General features: G+C 38.3%; 1 protein-coding gene across 1 annotated transcript in view; it reads left to right on the top strand.

Moving 5' to 3' along the window:
- Positions 1-12,167: 12,167 nt before the first annotated feature.
- Positions 12,168-26,008, top strand: part of NEK6 (NIMA related kinase 6) — a 126,200-nt gene continuing 112,359 nt past the window's right edge. The window contains exon 1 of the mRNA XM_051979620.1: positions 12,168-12,566. Within this exon, the coding sequence (XP_051835580.1) occupies positions 12,183-12,566 (384 nt within the window). The 5' untranslated portion in view covers positions 12,168-12,182. The remainder of the gene's footprint in view (positions 12,567-26,008) is intronic.

The following is a 26,008-nucleotide window of genomic DNA, read 5'->3' on the forward strand; positions in this document are numbered from 1 at the left end:
GGCCTGTAGTGGAATTGATGAGTCAAAAGCAAAATAACAGCTTAGTGACTTTGGGGTTATAGTTATGAATTATTTTCCACAAGAAGTAAATGATAAACACAGTTCCACCTACTTAGCATTAAGGTGCCAGTTTCCCCACAGTCCCTTTAACAGTTGTCATTTTTCTTTTTTGTTAATTTGGCAATTTAATATTGGTATAAGATGGAACTTCAAGTTTGTTTTAATTTGCATTTCTCTAATTATTTATTTAAATATTTTTTTCAATGATGATTAATAATATAGATTTGTCTTTTGGAGAACTACCTGCTCTTAATCTGGATCCTGTCATATATTTTCATTTGACAAGGTTATCAAATGTTTCCCATGTGATATAAGAAAAAACTGAGGTTCAGAGAAAAGAAGTACCTTACCCAAAGTGTTTTGAAAGTGCTATAGAATATGTGAATTATTATTGTTGTATTTTAGTTGAGGAAATATAATAAATGGTATTATATAAGTAACATAAGGCCAGTTTGATTAATCAATTTTTCTAAGGGTCAAAGAGAAAGATTTGGGTAGAGAAAAAAGAAAAATTTTGAAGAACAAAAATTTCTCTCAGTCACTATTGATGTGAAACTTGGATAAAGTCATTGTGGGGCAGTTTATATGATGCTTCTCTCTTTTTCATCCTTCACAGAAAGTTCCCACTTCTTATATGCAACTGCTTTCTAGACTTTTTCTGTTGAGTTTAAATTGCAACAGAGGTAGTAGCAATAAAAATCCAGTAAAGTCAATACTAGATATATACTTTATCTAACTTTCTTCTCTGAAACCCAATCCTAGATGTCACAGTGGATGATATTTGCCAATGAATCATGGAATTTGAAAGGTAGAAGAGACCTTAGGATGTCCTGAAGAATATTAAAATTAGAAGAGACATTAGAAGTCATCTGGCCCAAACCCCAGTTGAAGTAGGACTCTCCTTTATAGTTTCCCAACAAATGTCCTCCAGTTTTTATTTGGATACCATCAATGACAGGGAATTCACTGACTCCACACCTATTTTTCGGCTGGTATCCATTATCAGGTGTTCACGGGTTTTGATCATGTCCCACAAATTAGAACTCACCTTTCAACTCAGAAATAGAGGGAATCTTTCTTCTCTCTTTCCACTAATAATAGTGGGGATTAAATGCTCATCTAAGTATGTTTCTTGTAAATGATAAATTGTTGGATTCTTCATTCTATCATCTATTTTATGGGTGAATCATTCCCATTTCCATTCCCTTCTCTTTAAAAAGAAGAAGAGATTCATAGGACAGTAGTATACTCATCAAGGTCTAGGTTGATGAAATTAGTATCAGTCTTCTGCTCCTTGACTCTCTTCTCTGCCCTTCACTCAGACCCCAACACAGGTTCTTACCTTTATTTAGTTAAGCTTCTTTTTATGATACTGTATTTAACCTTAGTGTTCATGTTCTTTATCCTTCCCTGAATCTACTTTTCTTCTAATTCCCCCTTTTATCCTCTTCTCATTTCCTCCTGTTGAGTTGAATGTATTTTTAAAAAATACATTCCTCCCCCCAATTACATGAAAAAACAATTTTAATAGTCTTTTGAAAAAAGTTTTGAGTTCCAAATTCTGTCCCTTCCTCCCTCCCCTTCTTCTTCCTTAGGACAGGAAGCAATCTGATATAGGTTATACATGTGCTATCATATGAAACATTTCCATAGTAGTCATTTTGTTTAAGAAAACTTGAATATTTTGAATATTTTTATAATAGGTTGTTTTTCCTTTTTAAAAAATGTCTTTGGGATGCAGATCTAGTAATGACATTGCTGTATCAAAGCATATAAACAGTTTTATAGCCTTTGGGGCATAGTTCTAAATTGCTCTTAGATTGTTTGGATCAGTTCACAACTTTACCAATAATGCATTAGTGTCCCAATTTTCTCATTAATACTCTAACATTTATTATTTTCCTTTTCTGTCATATTAGCCAATTTTATAATTGAGATGATACCTCAGGATTGTTTTAAATTGCATTCCAATAGTAATTTATAGTATTTTTTTCATATGACTATAGACAGCTTTGATTTCTTAGTCTGAAAACTTCCTGTTTATATCCTTTAACATTTATCAATTGATAAATAACTTTTATTCTTTCAAATTTTGCTGTTTTCTATATGTTTGAAAAATGAGAGATAATTTATCAGAGATACTGCTGATACTTCCCCTCAGTTTTCTGCTTTCCTTCTAACCTGGGTGCATCAGTTTTATTTGTGCAAAAACTTTTAAATTTTAAATAATCAAAGTTATATGTTTTACATTTCATGATATTCTCTATATCTTCTTTGTTCCTAAATTCTTCTATTATCCATAGATCTGACACATAAACTCTTCTATGCTCTCCTCATTTGCTAATGGTATCACTCTTGATGTGTAAATCATATACCCATTTTGACCATATCTTGGTACATGGTGTGTGATGTTGGTCTATACCTAGTTTCTGCCATGCAGTTTTTTAGTTTTCCCAGAAGTTTTTGTCAAATAATGAGCAAATGTCAAATAAAAGCTTAGATTTTTAAGTTTATCAAACTTTGGATTTATCAAATTACAATGGTCATTTACTACAATGTATTGTGTACCTAATTTTTCCACTGATCTACTCTTTTTTTTAACCAGTGCCAGATTGTTTTTGATAATTATTACTTTATAATAGAGTTTGACATCTGGTACATTGAGACCACCTTCCTTAACATTTTTTTCATCAATGAACTGAATGTATTTTTACAGCAAACTATTTATGTATGTATGTACGTATGTCTTCTTTAACCAGTTCATATGAAAGTTAGGTTTAAGTAATACTTGTTTCCCTCTATTCCTATCTCACTTGTGTAGAATTCCATTTGTCTACCCATTTATGTGAGATAAATATCCCAACTCTTCCCCTCTTTTTCTTCTCTTCTTTATCCTTTTCCCAACTCTTCCCCTCTTTTTCTTCTCTACTGTATTCTTTCCTCTTCCTTTACTTTCTTCTCTTAAGATAACCAAGATAAAATACTCTCAAGGCCTTTGTCTCATTTAACTTCTTCATAACATTAAGGTTCTAGCAGGGGTCCTCAAACTATGGCCCCAGTCCAGATGCTGCAGCTGAGGACATTTATTCCCCTCACCCAGGGCTATGAAGTTTCTTTATTTAAAGGCCAACAAAACAAAGTTTTTGTTTTTACTATAGTCAGGCCCCCCAACAGTCTGAGGGACAGTGAACTGTCCCCCTATTTAAAAAGTTTGAGGACCCCTAAGGGGATTACTATCCGTCCATCAGAATATAAATATTTTATTCTTAGAAAGTCCTTTCAGATTACTTGTGTGATTTACCTTTTTATATTTTTCTTAATTTCCAAATTTATATTTTAAATTTTCTACTAAACTCTAGTTTGTTTTATTTTTTGGTAACAAATATTTGAATGTTCTCTATTTTTTTTTTTGAAAAACCCATTTTTTTTCTTCTCTAGGATTATACTTGGTTTTACTGGGCAAGTTATTCTTGGTTTGCTTTTTGGAATATTATATTCCATGGTCTCTGCTTCTTTTTAGTGATAGTTGCTAAAACTTCAGTGATTCTTACTGTGGTTCTTATGAACCTGAATTCATTCTTTCTGGCTATTTGCAATGATTTTTTTGTTTGTTTGTTTGTTTTACTTGGAAGCTCTGAATTTTAGCTATGATGTCCCTAGGCATTTTCCTTTTAGGCTTTCTTTTAGGAGATGATTAGTAGATTCTATTTTTATTTTGCCCTTTTGTTTTGATATGTCTGGGTAGTTTTCCTTCACTATTACTTGGTATAGATATCCTAGATCTTTTTTTTTAAATTCATAACTATCTGACAGTCCAAGGATCCTTAAATTATCTCATCTTGATTTATATACCAAGTCAGTTATTTTTGATAGGAGAGACATTTTCTTAACATTTTGGCTTTGTTTTAAAATCTCTTATTGTCTTATGGAGTCATTAACTTATGTTTGATCCAGTCTAATTTTCAACAAGTCTATTACTTGGATAAGGATTTATATTTCTTGTGCTAAGTAGTTTTATCAGCCTGAGAGAACTAACAAATTTTCTTTCTAAATCTTTCTTCCAGACCTTTCTTTTCCATTTAAAAAAGATTTTTACTTTTTCTAGTATTTCTCATTGATCTTGTGAGCAATCTATGTTGCTTTGCTTATAGATGGTTTAGAATTACTCTGCTATTCTGGATTTGTGTTTTGGGCATTGCAAACATCATAATGGCTCTTCATTTTTTTTTTTTTAATTCTACTCATTCTTCTTGTCTTGCTTCCTGGTTTTGGATGAGATGTTAGAAGAGTTGAGATCTTCCCATTACACCAAGAGAAGAAGGTTCTGGGATATAAGTGCCCATTTTACTGCTTGAAAATCATTCAGTAGCTCAGAATGCTAAATCACTTTCTAAGGGTTTTCCTCACCATCTCACAAATAACTGAGGAGGCTGGGTTCATAGATGAGGCTAAGGTACATTAGATGTTTACATTTTTGTTGAATTGAGTTATGAATTTGTAGAATCCTCTATTGTTCTACAACTTGGGACTGATGGTTTTTTCTTCTGATTCTTCCTTTCTCCATCTACAAAATAGGAGCAATGAGTCTGAGCAGTCCTGCTCTAAGAAAGTTACCTTGGCCTAGTAGAAAGAACACTGGATCAGGAATCAGGCCCATGGATTTGGGTCCTGTCTTTGTCACTAATTTGAGAAAATCACCAAACCTTTTTGAATCTTGGACATCTGAAAAATAGGAAGACTAGACTAGATAATCTCCAAGTCACTCTAAGGAATCTTCTAAGGTCTCTTCCAGATATTATATTCAAAGATTAGCCAATTGTTTCCCTCTTTGTGCCTCTTCTATGTCATTGCTATGTTTTATTATGCCCTATAACTATAAGTTTCTGTCATATTTCTCCCTGACACTCTCAGATATTTGAGGACAGACTTTTTCTTTTTAATCCTTTCTCTTACTCTATACTTAACAATTTTCTGTATGTAGTGGATCTTTAATGTATCTTTTCTTAAAGCCGTATATAGTAGGTACTTAATAAGTGTTTAATGATTTGAATCTATATACATCAAGCTCTTTATAAATGTTTATTGAGTCTAATTTAATCTATACAGCAAATAATCTCAAAGGTTCAGGAAGCCTAAATCAGTCTCCATATAGTGGGCAATATATGATCACATAATTGGCTACTAAATGGGTATTTAGTATTTGTTAGTCATAGAGTCATATTTTTAGAGTTAGAAGGGACCTTAGAAGTTATATAATATAGTTTTTCATTTCACAGATAAGGGTCAAGAAAAGTTAAGTCCTATAGATCCTATGTGGTAGAGGGAGGATTTGAACCTTTGCCCTCCAAATCTAGCAGGGTTTTCCATTGCAGCAGCTGCATCTGTACATAACAAACTCTTAATAAGTGTTTAATTGGACTGACTTTTCACTTAGTAGGCACTACTTAAACTTTTTTTGAATTAAATGGAATTTCTCTTTGTAATGGGGTAAAGATGGGGGGGGGGGCTGGGGACCATTCCACAGAGACTTTTTCCGCCCAGCTTTTGAGACAAGTCACATAGTGGTATGCATTCCTGCAGCATTAATGCCTCCTCGGGGAATCCGACCTTTCAGAAATATGAGAAGGTTGCATGCACACAGCCTATCCTGCTAGGATTGGATTCAGCCTTCACTGGGAACAGCTAACCACAGGCCGGCTGCTTCTGACAAACACATCAGTGCTCAGCTTTCTCCACTACTCCAGCTTAGAGAGTAAAGGGCCTGGGCTTTTGTTAAGTGTATTTGGGAGGGCAGCAAAGAGGAAATCAGTCATTGTCAGTGGGATTGGGAAAGATCGTTAGCCCCACCTGTCACCTGATGTACCACTTCAGGCTGTTGTCAATCTTGTGTCCAAGAAAAGTAGAAAGAGCTGAATTGGGGTACAAATCTGGTGTTGAATCCTGGCTCTGCCACTTACTGCCTCTGTGATATTAGTAAGCATCTGGTCTGAACCTCAGTTTCCACATCTTTGAAAGAAGAAATTGGACTATGATCTCAAAGACCCCTTCTGGCACTAAAAATATGATTCTATGATCAGCAAATATTAAGTGAAGGTTCTATATGGACATTGATTTAAGTTCATTGAACCTTTAAGCTTATATGCTTAAATTTAGCTCAAAAAGCATTGATCAAGAGCCTAATGTATACAAGTTCAATTCATTAAACATTTATTAAATAATATGTGTAGATCCAAGGCAAGACATAATAAAGGAACAGATATGTCAAATGCTGTTCTTAAATTCTAGTCCTTAGATACACTGTATACAGAGAGCACTGTGCTTAATGTTACTTGAGAAGATTAATAAGGAACAAAGTTCTTCAAGGAGCTACAGTATAGTGAACCTGTTATTATGTATCTAAGGGATAGATGGGATGTTCAAGGAAGGTTAGCACTTCTAGTGGGAGGACTTGCTGAGCCCTTTTTAGACCTACTCATCCATCTTTGGTGTCCACCTGGCACTCACCTGTCACCTGTGGCTCCAAGCTGTAGCAGGAGCAGCAGCTACACCCTACTCAAATCACCTTGGCAGAATGGCTAAACCAGGTTGAGGTAAGTAACAGGCCTCAAACCCAGCAGTGAGTTAGAGCATGGGAAAACTTTCTTTGGCAGAATGGTTGGACAAAAGCAATTTGTTCCAACAGCCATGAAAAGTTGGCTGAAGCAGGCACTATGGAGCACTTAGACTTTGGTCAGACGTCAAAGACTCCAAAGTCATCCACTGCATCCCAGACTATCTCCAGTTGTTCTGACTTTTGTCTTGGCACTGGACTTTGATGACTCTGAAAGATAGAGCTTACAACTATACAATTCTGCCCCGTGATGTCATTGGTTTTCTTTGAAAATAATACGCAAACAACAATGCATGTATTCATTCATTTGTTCAATAATATACTAGACTAGGAATTAAGGGATGTGAATTAGGAGATATAAGTTTGATCCTTTCTCTTCAGGTTCATGTGTGACTTTGGACAAGTTACCTATATTCTAGCATTCTTGTGAAGATCAAGAGATATTATATTACAAACTTTTTGTAAGAACAATAGAAATGTAAGCTATTATTAATAGTGTGATAAGATAAATACCTAGCACTACTTGATTTTATAAATGATCATGTCTGTAGTCTTTGCCTCTGTGGAGACTAAGGCTGGTGGATTGATTGAGTTTGAGAGTTCTTAGCTGAAGTAGGGTTAAAGTCTAGCACCAATATGGTGAGCATCTGGTAGTGGCCTATACTACCAGATTGCCCGGGTTGAAAATGGAGCAGATCAAAGTTCCTTTGTGTATCAGCAATGAGATTGGGCCTGTACTAGACTAAAAAGTCTAGGTGAGATAAGAAGATCCAGTCTCAAAATACCCCCACCCCCAAAAAAAAAAACAACAGCAATAAAAGCATACTAAGCTATTTGAGGAGTATTCTCTAATTTGGGGATACCAAAGTCTTAGATGAGCTACAAATGATTACTGTCTAGCATGTAATGAGTGCTTATTAAAGGAAATCATTTTGTATAATCCACACATTTTACAAATGTGTAAACTGAGACCCAGAAAGAATACATGACATACCAGTGGTCACACAGGCAGGAAGTGATAAAACCAGGACTAGAATCCTGATTCTTAGATCAGTTCTTTTCCCATGAAATGGTCCCCCATTGCTAGAAGCTATTTGGGGTCTCCTTCCAGAATATTCTCCTATGGGCTGAGGAATGTTTTGTCCTCCTGCTATTGGTTCAATTCCAGGTTCCTTCTACTGTGGAATATGTATAATTCACCATATGGAATGAATAAAAAAAGGAGTAAGTCACAAAATACTGGACAAGAAAAACCTTAGGCTCTAGTCCAGGGTTGGGGAACCTCCACCTTGTAGGCCATCTTAGGCCGGCAAAATCATTGGCCTTATCAAACAGGAGATGATGAGCTGAAAGTTAAGTACAACAACCTCCCACTTCTTGAGTTCTGTAAGCTGATAATATGGCCCACGAATGATGTTATAAATATCCAAATGGTCTTTGTCAGAAAAAAGGTTGTCCACCTCTGCTTTAGCCACATAAGAGAAACCATATGGTTTCTGATCTAGATCTCACGTAGTTTGAATTGCTTGTAGTACTAACATTATAGGTTCTAAATTTCTGAGATTCCATGCCTTTTCCAGTTCCATCTAACTTTCTATGTTCTAAAGTCTCTTCCATTTCTAAAATTCTCTCATGTTAAATAAGGATATTCTTTTAAGCCCTAACATTTTATGTTCTAAGGTCCCTCCAGATCCTAATATTTCATGTTGTAAGGTTTCTTCCAGCTCTCATATTCTATATTTGAAAATCTTTTCTAACTCTAACATTTTATAATCTAATAATCTCTCTTCTAGTGTCCCTGCCAGTCCTAACAATCTATGTTCAATATTGCAAAATTCTATCTTCTCAAGGTATTTTCCAATTCTAACATTCTATGTAGACTCCTGCCAGTTCTAACATTCAGTATTTTAAAATTCTTTCTAATCCTAACTTTCTATATTTGAACATGCTATGTTCTAAGTTCTCTTACTTCATTAGCCACCCATGACACTATCTTCTTGGGCAGAGTCACTGATTACCCGACAACTACATTGGCTGTGTATCTCTTGCTTAATATGCAGTGTGCTTCTCCCAAGGCTCATTTTAACTTCAGCTTAGGAGTAAAGGGAATTGCCTATGGTGAAATTGACCCCTAACAGGAATTGAGTCAATGAAAATCATTTCCCCTCAAAATGTCATCTGATCTGGAAGAAATTTGATTTTCTTTCCAGCTGTGCTCATACCATAAGTTTGGGCATTAACTAATTCTGGGCATCAATCAGCTTCACTCTGACTTGTTCAGAGGCAGAGGGGAAGTCCCAAATGTTCTCAAGAATCACACCCACCTGTAAAAGCAGTCCTTAGCAGTAGTTGGGACAAAGGAGCTTCCTTTCTTGGGCCTAGGAGTTGTTTGCTCTTTGTACTTACCTTAACCTGGGTTTCGGAGTCTGCAAAGAAACTGCAGATAGGAAGGAGAAAGGGAAAAGCAGCACTTTTTACAGTGTGACTTTGGATAAGTGGCTGCAATTTTAAATCTCATTTTCACCATATATTTATAGGGGTTGAATTAGATGTTGGCCTTTTCCAGCGCTAACATTCTGTGTTCTGTATTCTAATACTTTATGTTCCAAGGTTCCTTTCAACTCTTACATTCTAACCCTCTTAAGATCCTTTCCACTTCTAACATTCTGCGATCTACTTTAAGGCTCTTTCCAACTTTACCTTTCTAGATTTTATTGTTCTAACATTCTATGTGCTTTGTTGATTCCTGTAAATCTTAACATTCTAGGCCTCTAGGTATCACAGTGAATAAATGATAAACTTGGCATCAGGAAAACCTGATTTCAAATCCAATCTCAGACACTAGCTGTGTGAATCTGGGGCAATTTAGCTTTAGTTTCCTCATCTGTAAAATGGCCATAACAAACATACCTATCTCTCAGGATTGTTGTGAAGCTAGAATAAGATGATATTTGTAAAAGCACTTTTGTTAACTTTAAAGTGCTCAGATGATAAGAATAATTATTCTATGAAACCTGGTGATGTTGTTACTATGCCACTACTATGCAGTACAAAGAAAAGTTGCTATATTAACAGTTATGGAATTGTAGACCTACTGTGGAACTCCACAAATCCTCAAGAGGGTTTAGATATTGGGTTTGGAAGAGTAGTTTATAAGGAAGAGCCAAGCCTGCCACTTTGCTGTGGAAAATCCTCTTCATTCCCTGACAAACTAGAGGAAGGAGGGGAAAAAGATAAATGGGATTCACATCATTTTGTTCTAAGCACTTCCCTTATGTTTTGGATTTTGTATTGATGGACTGATGATATAATTTGCTTTAAAACCAGGTGGCCTCTTAGTTTCCATCTGTTCTGTCGATCACTGTCTCTAGTGAGCTGCCTGGCACATTTAGTGCCGTACAAGCATTGAGGCCCAGAAGAGAGCCCTCTTTTAAGCTCTCAGAGATGGAGTGTCATATAGTTGAGATTGAAAGACATGGTTTTGAGTCTTGGCTCTGACCTTTCTCTTCTCTGTGTCCTCAGACAAGTGACTTTCTCTCTCTGATTTTCTGATCTCTCATCTGCAAAATGGAAATATAATAATTCCTTACAGGACTGTAGTGGACAAGTAGACTAGTCCTGATGATGGTGATTATGGCTATATCCAGGGCCAGTTTCATATGAAATGAACAGCCAGAAGTGATGCTTATACAAATGTTTCTCTTAGGAGATAAAGAGATGCTGACACCCTACATTTTATTTGAAGTTTCTCAAAGACTCATTTTGTGGGTTAACCTGGCCCAAGTACAAAATATGATGCCAAACCCCAAACCTCAAAAGAAAGGACAGAGACCAACCAGGCTTTTCCCCTGGAGACATGTGTTTCTTCTTTTGTTCTCCTTTCTCTGCAGCCTCTTTTTTTGTGGGGTGGAAGCCAAATGGCTTGATCCCTCCAGCACTTTAAGATTATAAGAGTGAAAAGAATTCTAAATGTGCCATCTGGAGATTTGGGTTCTAGGGCCTGCTCTAATGCTTGCTAACTGTGAGATCCCAGGCAAGAATTACAGAAGTATTGTCATTTTGAAGACACTGATGCCCAAAGGATAGAAATAATTTACCAAAGGCCCTATAATTAGAAAGCAGCAAAATTGGGATTCTAACCCCTGTCCTTGGATAACCAGTCAGCTGTTTCCATTAAACCACACTACCTACATAGACAATCAATTAATCAATAATCGATCAATCAACATTATTATGCACCTACCATGTACCAGGTATTGTTCTAAAAGATGAAACCATTAATGAGATCCCAGAAATTTTATTAATATATATAATCTTAAATAAAATGCTACTACCCTAAAGTTTATAGGAAAGTTCTGTGCTGAGAATCTCTTGTATGATCTTCCTTATCTACCCTCCATCTGTTCTTTCAAAACAAGAAATAATAAAATCATAAGAGTTCTTTTTTAACTTGTGATGGGAAAGAGACATTAGCATCCAGAGAGAAAACTATGGAGATTGAATAGGGATCACCTTTTTGATGTTTGTTTGCTTGTTTTTTTTCTCATTTTTTCTTTTTATTTGATTTTTCTTGCTCTGGCATGATAAAAGTTGAAATATGTTAAGAAAAATTGCACATTTAACCTACATCGAATTACTTGCTATATATGAGAAGGGAGAGAAAAAATTAGAACACATTTTGCAAGGGTGAATGCTGAAAACTATCTTTGCATGTATTTTGGAAAATAAAAAGCTATTTTTTTTAAGTCCTTCTTTAATCCCTAAGCCCTCAGGGGAGAACAATGTGAGCTCTTTCTCCTTGATACATTCAAATATGTGACACACAGACTTCCCGTGGGAGGAAAAATTATAGCCTCCCATCGTACTGGGACTACAATTCTAATTCTGAGCATCACGCTGCAAAGAGAAGCTCCACTGTGACTCATCTTGACTTGGGGGGAAAAAACCCATTGAGTTAAAAACAAAAGTAAGAAAGGCTCAGGTTGATCCTTCCCGTTTCCCTCCTAGGCTGAGGCAGAAATCTGTAAATAACTTGTTAGGATTTGTTTTTTTTTTTTTTTTTTTCCTTTTTCTTCTTTTGGGGACAATGGCACCCTAGTGCTAGTTGCTAATTTACTCATTTCAAAGAATTTTTTGTGCGTGGGGAGGTTTCGAGTGGGTTACGGAAACCACCTCCCCACAGCGTCACAGAACTTTCGAGACCTTTCTTCCCGGAGTACCCCAAAAAGCCCGAAGGTACGACTGAGAAGTAGTTGTATAGGGAATGTCACAGCTAAAAGGGATCTTGAATATAGTCACAATAACTCATATTCAGCTTGGATTTAAAACTTTACTTTCTATACAACTCCTCCAAGAATCTTATTATCCCCATTTTATAGGCCAAAAAACTGAGGTTCTGGGAGGCTCCGTGCCCTCCCCACCGGTCCCACAGCTCGTTAGCCTGGCTAGTTAGAAGATAATCATCATAGCAAGCCCTCTCATTCACAGATCAGGTAACTGAGGCTCCTCTTAGATGAAGGAAGTGACCGGGTCAAGGTCGCTGACCTCTCGGGGCTGTACATGGAGAGGGGCTGCTGGCCAGAAAGAGATGTTAGGTGGGGCCCCGGGAGAGGCGGAGCGCGGAGTGGAGGGGACAAAGGGCGGCCTGGGGGAGCCCGGGGAGGGCGGGGCTTGTTCCCCGCCCCCTCGCAGTCCCCGTGGGCCCCGGGGCCGCGCTCCCGGGAGGCCTGCGTGGCAGACAGCGAGCGGAGGGGCAGGCGCGGCCCCGGCGGGGGAGGCGGGAGCGCGCGTGCGCGGCCCCGGCAGCGGCGGTGGAGTTGGTGTTGGCGGCCGCGCGGCTAAGTTGCGTCTGGGACTCCGGGGCTCCGGCTGCACCGCGCTTCGCCCGCAGGAGCCGGTAAGGCCCCCGGGGGTTTGGGGGGACCAGAGGGGGCAGAGTGGGGAGGGGCAATCTCAGGTCCCCGGCAGCCGGGCAAGGAGCTGGAACAGAGGAGAAATCTCGGGCTTGGGGCAACAGGAGAACCCCGCGCCCCCTCCCCCATTTTACCCCCTTCTTCCAGGGCTCAGCGCCCCGGGACCCCCTTTCTCCAAGGGCCCCTCTTCTGAGTCCTCCCTCTTCCCAAGCACCCCGAACTCGGGCCGTCAGCACCCCCGGGAGCGGGGTGGCGGAGGAGGAGGGAGAGGGGTGGCTGAACTTGACCCTGGCTGAGCTTGGGTGTTCCTGTGTGTCTGGGTCGGTTTGTGCATGTTCGTGGCGGCGTGTCTGTGAGTCATTTTAGGGGCGTTTGTCCTTCTATTGGTGTGTTGTCTGACTGTGTGTCCATCTGCGTCGGTCGATGCCTTTGCCCGAGTCGGTGTGCTCCCGTTATCTGTCTGTGTTGCTTTGCAAGAGTCTCCGTGTCTCGGCGTCCATGTGTTGTCCCCATTCCCTCCATCCAGGCGGGAAGGGGCTTGGCCATTAGCCAGTTTCCCTCAGTGCCTACAGCTCCCAGCTGCTCCGGGCTGTGCAGAGTCCAAGATTCCTCTTCCTGTGCACAGCCCCATTGCTGTGTGTGCTGCATGGGGGGAGGCTCCCAGAAAGAGAAGTTGGGCTTAGGCTTTTGTGTTTTTCCAGAAATGAGAAAACAAGAGTGAAAAGTAAGCTTTGGAGGGCACTTTGGGTCATGGCGGGATGGACACACTGACTTAGAAACAAACACTACCTTAAGATTCCCACAGATAGATATTTATAATAGTTGACTTTTCTGTGCTTTCTTCATAACAGGTCTGTGAAGTACTTAGTACAAGTAGTTTTATTCCTATTTTACAGATGCTGAAAACTGAGTTCAGAAAAATAAAGTCCTTTTTCCACTATTACAGAATGACTAGGAGGTATCAGAGCTGAGGTTTGACTCCATGGCTCTTGACTCTTAGTGTATATGGTGATGGTCATAGGTGAACACAGAGACACATTGAGACAGATATGCAAACACAAATAAAGACGCTGGCATATACAAACAGACATAAAAACAGACACACTGGTTTATGATAAACACATGTACCTGTTTCTTCCAATCTCAATTCATTGTCATCACCTGACCTGGGGCCCTAGAACTTTTTCTCCTGACCCCTAGTTGGATGTCTGTGGGTCTGGGGGAGCAGACCATTCCTCTCTGGGCCTTTAGTTCTAGTGTATACAGTGACACAGACACAACCAGATTGCTTGATTCTAGAGAAATTTATATCTTGTCTTTCCTTCAAAAGGTCAGGAACACTTCATTTCTGAATCTTCTTAGGCTGATTTTGAGTTTAAATAAAAACAGCAACTTTTTTCTGTCAGATTCCTATATATTAGGAGAGAATTTTTGTTATGTATCCATGGGTTCCCCCCCCTCCTCATTTCCTCAGAATGTAGTTTACAGAGAAAACTTAGGCTGTAGGATGGCATTGGAAGGCATTTCAGAACACAGAATGGTATAGCATATATAGAAATACTCTGGACCTGAATTTGAATTTTGGTTTTAATCCTAGCTGTATAAACTGCTCCGATCTGCATAATCTGTAAAATCTGCATCAAAAATTCACACTTCTGCTAACAGTATTGTCAGGAAAGTGCTTTATAAATTGTTTTGCTATAGGATTAGTGAATTGCCTTGGAACAAAATATAAGAATTGGGAGGAAATTTAGATCAGCTCTGTCTTTTAACAAGGTTCTACAATGGGTGAGTGGCTGAGCTAGAACTTGAACCCAGACCTTTCAACTCCAATTCAGTTCACTTTTCAATACACCAGAATGCATTATTTGATGATAAAGCTATAAAAACTGGATAACTTTTCTATAAGTTAATTGTCCAACTTTTGGGAAGCAGTACCTGTGATATTGCTTAGGGTTCAAACTACCATTTAACTTTGTTACTTTGAGAAAGTTTCTTAGGATACCTTGGAGTCTTCATTTGTAAAATGAGGAACTATAATCTTACTAGATCCTCATTGGGATGTGAGGATTAAATGAGATAACTAATTAGGTTCTCTAAAGAGCATTCTAAAAAGAATTGTCCTCTTTGCACAAAGTTAGAACCCACAAAAGGTTGGTTAGCTGGTGATGACATAATTTGATTCCAACAAGTTTTGAAACTAGCTTCTGAGGGGTAGAAATGTTGGATCTATATTTGCTGAGGGAGTGCCCACACTGATGAAATCATGGGGCCTAAAGTTATTGAAGTTATATTATTATTACTCATAGATAGATCTCTTGTTACTTTTGGGATGACCTGTTGTCTGGTTTGCCTGTGTTTTTGTACAATGGAATGTTTTCCATTTTCTTTAAAAGCAACCAAAAACCCCAACAAAATTTAACTCTTCTAGATTTGGGGATAGGACAAAAAAGGTAATGAGGGGCAGAGAGCTTTCTCTGTTAGCGAGAGAAAGAGATATTTTGCATATGCAAATGTGATGCTTGAATGAGAATACAAACAGATATCTACCTTATGCAGCCACAGTATATGGATGATTGTGGCTTCTTTAAAAAATATATTTTTCCAAATGGAAGGAAAATTATTGTTGTAGTTCTACTATAGTATGGTATTAACAGAAAAGAGAATGATGAGTTCTAGCTCTGACTTTGTACCTGCTGTGTGACTTTAGGTGAGTCAATTCTCCTTTCCAGGGCCCAAGTTATCTTTTCTGAGGAATGAGAAAATTGGGATATTAGATAGCTTCTAAGGTACCAGCTCTAAATTCTGGGATCCTCAGTCGGGGAAGTCATGCTGTGTTGACTAATTAAGGAAATAGGGTAGGCAGTTCAACCGCTGGTAAAACTGGCTGTATAGAGTGATGGGAAAGAGACTTGGCTTTGTAGCCAATGTACTTAGTTTGAACCTTGGCTTTGTTACTTAATACTTTTGTGACCTTGATCCCAACACTGTACGGTAATTCTCAAACTTTTGGTCTCAGGATTCCTTATACTTATAAAAATTATTGATGACCACACCTACCTCACAGAGCTTTGCTTATGTAGAGTTATAGATATTTGCCACTAGAAATGAAAATATTTTGGTATTACAAAAATAGTTTTGACCTTGTGGATCCTCCCCTGAAAGGGTTTCAGGGAGTCCTGGAGGTTTCCAGGCCACTGGACCATAGTGTGTAGGACATTGGCCTTAGAGGCAGGATGACTTGGGTTCAAATCCTGCCTCAGGTGAGTTACTAGCTTTTGTAACTCTGGGAACATCACTTAACTTCTTTGTGACTTAGTTTCCTCCTCTATAAAACAAGTGAGCTGAACTTTCTGGCCTCCAAAGTCCCTTCCTGACCTATATCTATGATCCTATGATCTAGTTATTTCCCCTTCTGGCCCTCACTTGCCTCATGAATCATTTTGGACCTAATGAACTTTAAAGTTCCTTCCATTTCCCTTATACTATGATCATAGGTTCTTTACAAAAAAGGGGGAAAAAAGCTCCAACATTCTGTATTCTAAGGGTCCTTCTACTCTAACATTCTTTGATTCTCTAAATCACAAATGATTGATTCCAAAGAATTTGAAGCAAGTTTTCCATGTCATTTTTTTTTTAATGGCCCAATTCCCTTAAAAAAAAAAAAAAAAAAAAACCCTAACCCCGACTCTCAACTCACAGCACTTCTGTGTTTGCTGGAAACTCCACCTCCCCCATCATGGCACAGCCTTCCTTCATTCCCCCCAAATAAAATACAACTCTGGGGAGGGGTAGAATGAGTCACTCCCTGGCAGAGATCCTCACTGGCAAAGGTTTAGGAAGGTTCTTGCCCAACTTCCCAGAAGAAAAGGCACAGGAGGTTGGAATGCTCTCTGTGGTTTGTGAAGCTCTGTGGTCCCAGCAGCTTTGGAAATGACTGAAAATGAGAGTTTAAAAAAATAATCCCTAAGGAACAACCAGGAACAAGGCTGCCCCAAATCCTTCTCCCCCATTCCTATTTCATTTCTTTATTTCTCTCTGAGCTGGGAAGTGACATTCAGATAATGCAACAATGCCAGTATTTAGACATAGAGCTCTTAGAATTGCTAACTGGTTCTCTTACTAGTTTTTTGGGAGAATTCTAGAGAAAGCTTGCAGGACCTGATTGATAGGATAGAACAATAAAAGTTTGATCAGGAGTCATATTGAGTTAGCTACATCTGCTTGGGAATATTTCAGATAGCTATTTTGAGGATTAGACCAGTGAAGTCATTTGCCTGAAAGAAGACATGTACATTTTTTTTTTGCCACAATCACTTGTGATTTTTAGTCTAATAATATAGCAGAATCGGCCTTAGAATGTATTTAGAGGCACAGTATTAAAGACACTTTAGAACATAGGATGAGCAGACTATATACTAACCTTGTCATCCACTCTTCAATTAACAATGTTTTCCTATTACTTCTAGAATCAAATAGACATTCTTCCATGGGGTATTTCAGACTTATCATTTCTCACATCTTGGGCTCATCCTAACTTTCCAGTCTTCTTAAATATTATTTCATCTCCGCTCCTCCACATCCTTCCATATAGTCTACAGTTCAGCCATACTGACCTCCTTGCTATTCTCCTCACATGACACTGGATGTCCAGTTTCCCTTTCTTTGCACTGTTTCCCTTCTCACCTGCAGCTCCTAGAAGCCAAGATTGTCTTCCAGCCCCAGACTTCTGTCTTCTATGGAAGACCTTTCCTGTCTCTCCCCTCCATTCCTGCTGCTGCTTTTCCCTCTGAAGTTACCTTGTATCTACTTTACATGGATCTTGTTGCATTTATATAGCAACATGTTGTTTTCCCATTACAATGTAAACTCCTTAAGGCCAGGGGCTTTCTCTTTTGTCTCTGTATCCTAGATAATACTTGGTCAGCTAGGTGAACCAGTGAGTAGATATAGTGTGAGGTCTGGAATCAGAAAAACTGTTTTTTTGAGTTCGGATATAGCCCCAGACACTTACTAGCTGTGTGTCCTGAGAAAGCCACTTAACCCTGTTTGCCTTAGTTCCTCATCTATAAAATGAGCTGGAGAAGGAAATGGCAAACTTCTCTTGTATCTTTGCCAAGAAAACCCCAAATGGGTTACAAAGAGTCAAGCACAACTGAACAATAAATTTATAATTGCAAACTTGATTGACTGATATTATAGTGGAAAGAGACTTGGACTGAGACTCAGAAGGCTATGTTCAAATTTTGTGCAAATTACTTCCTTCAGCTCCAGTTTGGATGTACACTGAAGAAGCCAGACCCAATAATCTCTTCAGAGTTGTTTTGTCCCTGACATTGTGCATTCTAAGATCCTTCAAGTTCTGACCTTCAGTATTTCAAAATTCAAGCATTTGGGGTTCTATGCTCTTATATTTTACATGTTTTAAGGTCCTTTCATGCACTGACATCCTATATTCCATGTTCCAGAATGCTATATTTTAAAATTCCTTCTAGCTTAGAAATTGTCTTATTCTGTAATGTCCCTATATATATATATATTGCCTTTTAGAGGGGATGGAGCACTTGCATCAGTGATGTGTAGTAACAGAGTACTGGATTTGGGGTCAGCCCCTGGAGTCAAATACTGGTTTTGCGATATCCTGTATAGATGACCTCAGACAAGTCACAATCTCTCTGGACTTCAGGTCCTATTTCTCAGCTAAGCTATGTATCTTTTCTTTCTTTCTGAAGAGAGAACCCTTAATAGATAGTCTCTAAGATGAGGTGATTGGATGAAATGGTTTAAGCCTTTTTTCAGCCCTAAATGTTATGATTCTATGAACATAGAGAGCTCATTCAGAGCAGGGATGAGAATCTAGGTACCAGCCCTGGGCTCTTTCTACTATCCCAATATGTCTCCTTGTTTGTTCATATCTTAAATTATTACTTGTGAAGGAAGTATGCTTTGAAGTTTGTTTTTGAGTCTTTCTTAAAGTTTCCTTTGCATTAAGTGGAAAAGGTATCTCTCTCTCTCTCATAAGTATATTCTGCAAATTGACGAACATTTGCAAATTGCTTTGAGATACACTAATTTAAGGTGTGAAATAATAGATCTTGCAGGAAGGCACAGCCACATTTCTGGCATTGATTGATTCTTTCCCGTCTGGCCTGTGATTTGGGGAGGTAAAAATAGTCCTTATTTTCATCTTTTATCTTTTATCCTGATGTCATCCTTAAAAAAGATGCACACACATGCCACAGAACTCATTTGGGCCATTATCACTTGCGGTGTCAGAGGTTCCTTCCAGATCTGACCAGATTCTGTGTTCTAAAGGTCCTGTAAGTTTGACATTCTATGTTCTGAGGATGGAATGTAGTTAGGAGACTTGGTTCTAATCCCAGCTCTGCTATTCAAATGCTCTTTGTCACTTGAAGTCATTTCCCTAGTTTCATAGGTTCAGATTTTTTACTGTAGGTTAAGGTATTTGGACTACATGCCCTCTAAGACCCTTTTACATCAGGCATGTTATATAATATACTTATGAGAGAAAGAGAGAGAGAGATAACTTTTCCATAACACATTCTGTGTTCCAGGGTAGCTTTATGTGTGAATATTTCATGTTTCCTGTTCCAGTGTTCTATATTCTCAGGACCCTTGTGACTAAGAAATTCTGTGACTTTGTGACTGAAAGCATTTCTGGAATGATTGCTGGCCTGCCAGACGGCTTCCAGCCACCAAGTATGTATCTATGAGTATCTGTGCTTGACTAATGAAAAGGCTAAACTGTGTAGGAAAACTCACCTATATCCTGAGTACCTGGCTGCCTCCCTTCACTCTAGCAGTCTAGAAAGCAAAGAGATTTTTTCATGGAAAAAAAATGTTAGTTTAAAGAAAAGAAAACTACAGGTAGATGACATCAGCCTTTCCTGTCTGAATTTAGTGACGTAAACACAATCCTATGATTTGGCTGGGTCTGAATTAAGCAGCATTCTTGTGCCTTGCTGCCAGACACAGATTAGCAGGATTTACATGCTACAGCCAGTCATTAGGGTAATTTCCTGTGACATTAAATTTGGAAAAATGAACTTGGGGCATGATCTAGCAATTCGACATCTGTCTCTCTAATGGGGCTTCTGGTGTGAAAACAAACACACCCACCCATCTCATTCCAGACTCTGCAGAAGTTGTCATATGAGTTTTGCCTTCTTTTTCCACAAGCTCTGAACTATAACAGAAAAGCCTGGACTAGGTCAAGAGATTTGGTTTCAAATTTGAGCTTTATTACTTATAAAATGTGAAATCTTTTGCAATTCTTTGAACTATTATCATCATCAATAGTGATAATAAAATAGGGTTAATCAGCAAGCGCTTATTAAACACTTACTGTGGGCCAGGCATTATTCTAGTTGCTGAGAATTAAAGGACAAAAATTAAATTTAGGGTTTGTGAACTTGTTTTTAAAATACTTTGATAACTACGTTTCATCATCATTACTTTCCTTGGTAATCCATTGTGTTTTATTTTATGCTTTTAAAGGCATCAATCCAAGAAGTTTTCATCATAGGTTTCATGTGTTGTCTGGAAGGTCCAGCAAGGAAGGTATAAAGGTAGTACAACATAGAAAGGAAAGAGAGCTGGTGGTAGGACCAGAATGCTTGGTTTTGAATCTCTTCTCTGCCTCATACTTCTTGGGTAACTTTGGACAAGTAACAGAACCTCTCTGGTTCTCAGAATACTTATTGGTAAGTCTGACCACAGACTGTGTCTGGAAAGGAGCTGGGTTTCTGAATCCATTGAGCGCTCCATTCCCTGTAACGACAGAGGTGACGCACAGCTCCCTGTGGTGCTCCAAAGAGAAGAGCTGGAGGGCTTCTGAAGAGTCCCCTATCATCACTGCCTGCAGCCGGCTTATCAGAAATGAAAGGGGAGGAGGGGGACAACACTGGGGAGTAGCCTCGTCTGTTCACATCACACCAACGTAGAAAATGGCAGATGCTGCAGACCTGAGTTTGTGTATTTCCAATACTGAGCCCACATCTAGTCCTTTCCTGTATGTCTTGACAAGTACTTTTTTTTTTTAGGTCAGTGAATCAGCACATACATCAAATAATTCTGTTCAGCTCTAACATTCTTTGCCCTACCATTTTATGGTCTAAAGTCCTTTCCAGATAACATTTAAAATTTTTTTGGATATTCTGTGTTGTAAGGTTCTTTCCACATCTGATATTCTATTTTCCAAATTCTTTTGAGTTTTTAACATTTTCTGTGTATTTATTAGAGCTGTAAAAGGACTTTAGCTCTGTATCCTAACATTGTTATATCCTTAGGTCCTTCCATCCCTAACATTCTTCATTTTAATACTTTAAACTCAGTATATGAATCTATGTGGACTGTGGTGTCATACTCATATAGAAATGAAGGCTACTGAGCTGCATATATGGAACCTTGTGAGCTGCAGATTGACTCAGTTTTTAAATGTAATGCTATGTTTTATTGGTTTTTATTTTTTCATTAAATATTTCCCAATTACATTTTAATCTGTTTCAGTCTTGTTTGACACTTTGGCTGTCTGGGACTTTAGATTTCATTTTGGACAATCCCTTTGTTTTACAAATTAGGAAATTGAGGCTCAGGGACTTAATTGACTTGCCTAAGGTCACAAAACTAGGGAAGGGCAGTATGTAAACTTAAATCAAGATCTTCTGGTCTCTAGTCCTGTAGGCTTTCTGATCATTGGCTTCATCTTTAAAACTTAAACCCGGCACTGTCTTACTTGAGGTGTGTGAAGGGTGACCAAGGGCATCTGCACTGAGGCCCCAAACTGGATCCAGATGCCACTAATTCTTCCTAAATTGCCTTTCCCCAAAATAGAGAGGAACAAGACAGCAGCTGCTCGGGGCAAGAGGCAGAATGTAAATGTCTAGACACTTAAAGTCCCCAAAGTCTACTGGGTGGGGGAGGTATAGAAATGAGGCACTTTGCCTTTGTCCCCTTCACTTCCTTTAAAAAAAAAAAAAAAAAGTGGGCCTTTAAAATTTGAAGACAAGTGTCTCTCAGAGAGAGTGGAGTCCCTGGGCATAGAACTAATCTTAGTAGCAGTATTTCATTCAGGAGGCAGATGTTTTGTTAATTATTTACACAGTGTTTGCTGTAGTTCACTGCTCCTTGAAGAGTCTGGTATAATCAGAGGTTGGGACCTGTGAGCAGCTGTCTATCACAGATGGGGGGTGCATGGAGGGAGGGTAGCACAGCTAGGTGAGAAGTTCTCTTGTCTTCTTTCCAAAGCTTCCTCTGGCTCAGAATTGGCAGAAATAATCCCAAAGACCTCTCATGGAAATACTATATTCACAATGGGCTTAAAGAGTGCAGCTGGAATAATTCAGTTCTGTTTAATCATTTAGTAAGTATCTATTATGTGTAGACTACTCTGCTAGATGCTGGATAGGATATGTATGATCCCTGTCCTCATGGAGGTTACAAGTAGGGGGATGTTGACACAAACTTAGATTATGGAAATACATTCTCTGTGCATTAGAGAGAGCTACAGAAAAGGAACACACTGTGAGATCTGAGGGGAAATATTATTTTTGACTGGAGGAATGGGAAATCAGGGAAGGCTTCGTGGAGGAGTTGACAATTAAGAGTTGAAGAGGGAGAAAAACTGGTCAGAATAGGAAGCAGTTTTAGAACATAGAATATTAGAAAACAGGATATTTTCACATATCGAGGAACAATGAAACATCTATGTACAAATTCTCATATAAAGGACATTAATTTGTTCATAGAATTTTAGATTCTTAAGGGACATGCTGCTTCATTTTTATTTGTATTACTAATGTCTAGTACAATGGCACATAATAGGCACATAATAAAGTCGATTGATTCATATTATATGCTTTGGTCAAGACCTTCAATTTTATAGGGAATTCCACTCATGTATATGGCCAACTTTGCAACCTGCGAGATACACAGAATGTGGCAGAAGTTGGATTTAAACTCAGGCCCTCAAGTCACTTAAGTCATGTTATCTACCCTGTATGTATAAGTATGCATAGGTCTATCCAAATATATATATATATACACATATATATGTATGTATATAGTGCAGTATGTGCATTTATACATAGTATTTATAAACTTATGCTCAGAGCAAGCAAATCTTGGGTGAATAAGGGGAAGCAGAGAGATCAGCAGCTCTGGTTGAGGATGTTCTCTTCCCCAGGGGTGTCAGAATCAAAAAGAAATAGGAGAACTAGTCAGTACAAAAGGACCCTTGTGGCCTGCATATTGACTTAAGTTTTAAAAACATCATATTATCTATGTCTCAATGTATTTTTTGGTATTGTTATCCCCTAAGTACATTTTAATCTGATTCAGAGGCTGGGGAGTTTCGGGGCCCCATCAGGTTGCATGCTTGGCTCTTCACTTATTCCACTAGATTTCTTTGATTTAGAAATGTCTTGCATCAGGCTCTCACACTAGATTACAGTTTGCTTGAAGTTTTTGTGAGATATAATCTTGGGCCCATAGAGAATCATGTCTAATCATGGTGCCATGTTATTTTTAAGCTTGGTGGGATAATGACCTTATCAGGTGGCACAGAAACTACACGAGAAACTAGAAAGTTCTGTACTAGATTTTGGGGATCCAGATCCTGATTCTAGCTCTGCTTCTTACTTTATGCTGTTGGCAAGTCACTTACCCTTCATTCTCCATCTATAAAACGAGGCTGTTGAACTAGATATTCTCTAAGGTACTGTAAGAGCTACCATTCTATGTTCTCATATTAGCACTGATTTACCAAAAAAATCAGGCAGCTAGGTGGCTTAGTGGATAGAGGCTGGGCCTGGAGTTAGGAAAACTCCTCTTCCTGAGTTAAAATCTTGTCTCAGATATTTACTACCTGTGTGACCTTGGGAAAGTCTGATTGCCTCCGTTTCCTCATCTGCAAAATGAGCTGAAGAAGGAAATATCAGAAAAAGTCAGACACAACTGAAACCAAATAAACTACAACAAAAGCAAGAATAGGACAGGATAGAGATTGGACCTGTGATCTTATTAATACAGGGAAATTGCAGATGAGAAGGTTGGAAGTCCTTCTGCATCTTACGGTCTGACACTGATAAGTGACTTGCTCTGCTTCACCTAGCCAATGTATGTTAGAGGTAAATCCAGACCTTCCCAGCTGCAAGGCCACTTCTCTGTGTGCTGTACCATGAGGCCTCTTAGCAAGAATGATGAACTAAAATACTTCTTATAATCAGTGAAAATAGGAAGCTACAGGTAGTAATTGATTTCAGTACTCCAGTCCCTACCCCTTTAAGTGCCAGGTGAACTCTTTCTGCTTTTATCCCACAGAAACAGCCTCCCCAGAGACGCTGTCCATAAGGTTGCTTAGAGTTCGCCCTTGGTGCCCTTTGCTACTAGTCCCTATTTTACACCACTCTGCTAATTGTCTGTGCTCTGAGGTTCTGTTCTGCTCTAGTCTTCTGTGATCTGAGATTTCTTTCCTTTAAGGTTCTATATTCTCAGGACCCTTCCCAGCTCTAACATTCTATGTTTTCTCTTTAGAAATTTCTAGCTCTCACAACATGGCAAATATGGAAATATATTTAAAAGGGTAGCACATATTTAACCTATATCAGGTTTCTTGCTGACTTGGGGAAGTAGGAGGTGAGGGAAGAAAGGGAAAAAATTTGGAACACAAAGTTTTACAAAAACGTATGTTGAAAACTATCTTTACATGTATTTGGAAAAATAAAATGCTTTTGGGGAAAAAAGAAACTTCTAGTTCTCTTCCTACCACTACTAAAACAAAGTTGACTAGAACAGGAAACTGAATCTGAAAATGTATACAACAAAAGCTTCATTTTTACACTCTGGAGGATCTTTAAACAGACCTTTGCCCTATAGTCAAAATTTTGAGACAGAATGTGAGATCACTAAACCGTTAAAAATTCGTTACCTTGGTATTTTGAAAAGGAAGCTAATGTATTAGGAGCACTATAATGTTATGTTCTAACAATCATATGATATCTGGTTGAAATATTTGTAGATTAATGTTATGTGACAATGGGGAAAGAGAAATCTTTGAAAGTCATAATGGACACTCAAAAAAAGTGAATGAATTTGCCAGATTATGTTTGATAATAGGATTCCTAATCTAAGATTAAAATCAATAATCGATCTCACACAGCAATACAGCTGCCTGTAAAAACCATTGAGCAGTGGGATCAAACCCAGCTAGAAAGGCATTTCTCCCCACAGGCTGCATATTGACTTAGAAAAACACAAATGAACATTATCTTTGGGGTTTTTTTTTTTGTATTTTTCTTTATTTTGTTCAATATTTTCTAGTTACTTTTTAATCTGATCCTGAAGTTTGACCATCTGATAAAGAGGATCTCAGAGAGAGATAAACTGTACCATGAGTTAGGAAATCTTATCAAATTTCTGCATTCTCATTTCTCCTTCCTCTTTTTCTTTCTAATAAATTAGTGACATCTCCCCTGTAAGTGGGAGTCTTGAAAATATAATCGACTGCATAGGAGAGTCTCAGTTTCTTCGTCTGCAAAATGGAGAGAGTGATACATTTTCCACACTTGACTCTCCATATGTAGTATGTATCTGTACATCTAGCCTTTTAGGCTTATGTGCTGTTCCTGAGCCTTTGTAGTGCTAGGAAACCCTAGGCCTATCTCTTAGTTTCTCTATAATGAAATCTTTGAGGGCAGAGACTTTGTTTTTTAACTTTCTCACTGTTCCTATTAGCTGTGGATAGAGCACTGACCCTAAGGTTAGGTTTCGAAAACTTCAGTTTAAATCCAGCCATAGATACTTTTTAGCTGTGACTCTGGGCAAATCACTTAATCTGGTTTGCCTCAATTTTCTGATCTGTAAAATGAACTAGAGAAGGAAATAGCAAATCACTCCATTATCTTTGCCAAGAAAACCCACAATGGGGTCTTAGGCAGTTGGACACAACTGAAAAACTAAGTAACAAACATTCCTATTGCTTAATACGGTGTCTAGCAAACTCTCAATAGATATTTTTTGAATAACTACCTACCTTCCAAAGCTGGTGTGAAGAAAATGTTTTATAAACTTTAATCCTTTGTAACTATTGTAGCCTTATTATCATTATGCTCCCAAGTTTCAGAAGTATTTTGTTCATCTTGATCTTCTTTTGAGAACATTCAGACAATTTTCTATTTACTTAGTTTATATCTTTCCAGTAACTTCTTGTTTACATGTTAACTCCCACACTTGTTGACAGCAGGAATCTTTTTTTGTATGTGTCTAAATGTCCTCAGTACTAAGCATTAAGTGCCTAACAAATAGGAGGCACATACTAAATGCTTGTTAATCAATATACTCTCCAAAGGTGCATCATATCTAGCTAGTGAATTAGTTGAAAAACCATCTATAATAATAATTTGTGGTT

This window comes from Antechinus flavipes, chromosome 2 (assembly GCF_016432865.1).
Source record: "Antechinus flavipes isolate AdamAnt ecotype Samford, QLD, Australia chromosome 2, AdamAnt_v2, whole genome shotgun sequence".
Classification (NCBI taxonomy): domain Eukaryota; kingdom Metazoa; phylum Chordata; class Mammalia; order Dasyuromorphia; family Dasyuridae; genus Antechinus; species Antechinus flavipes.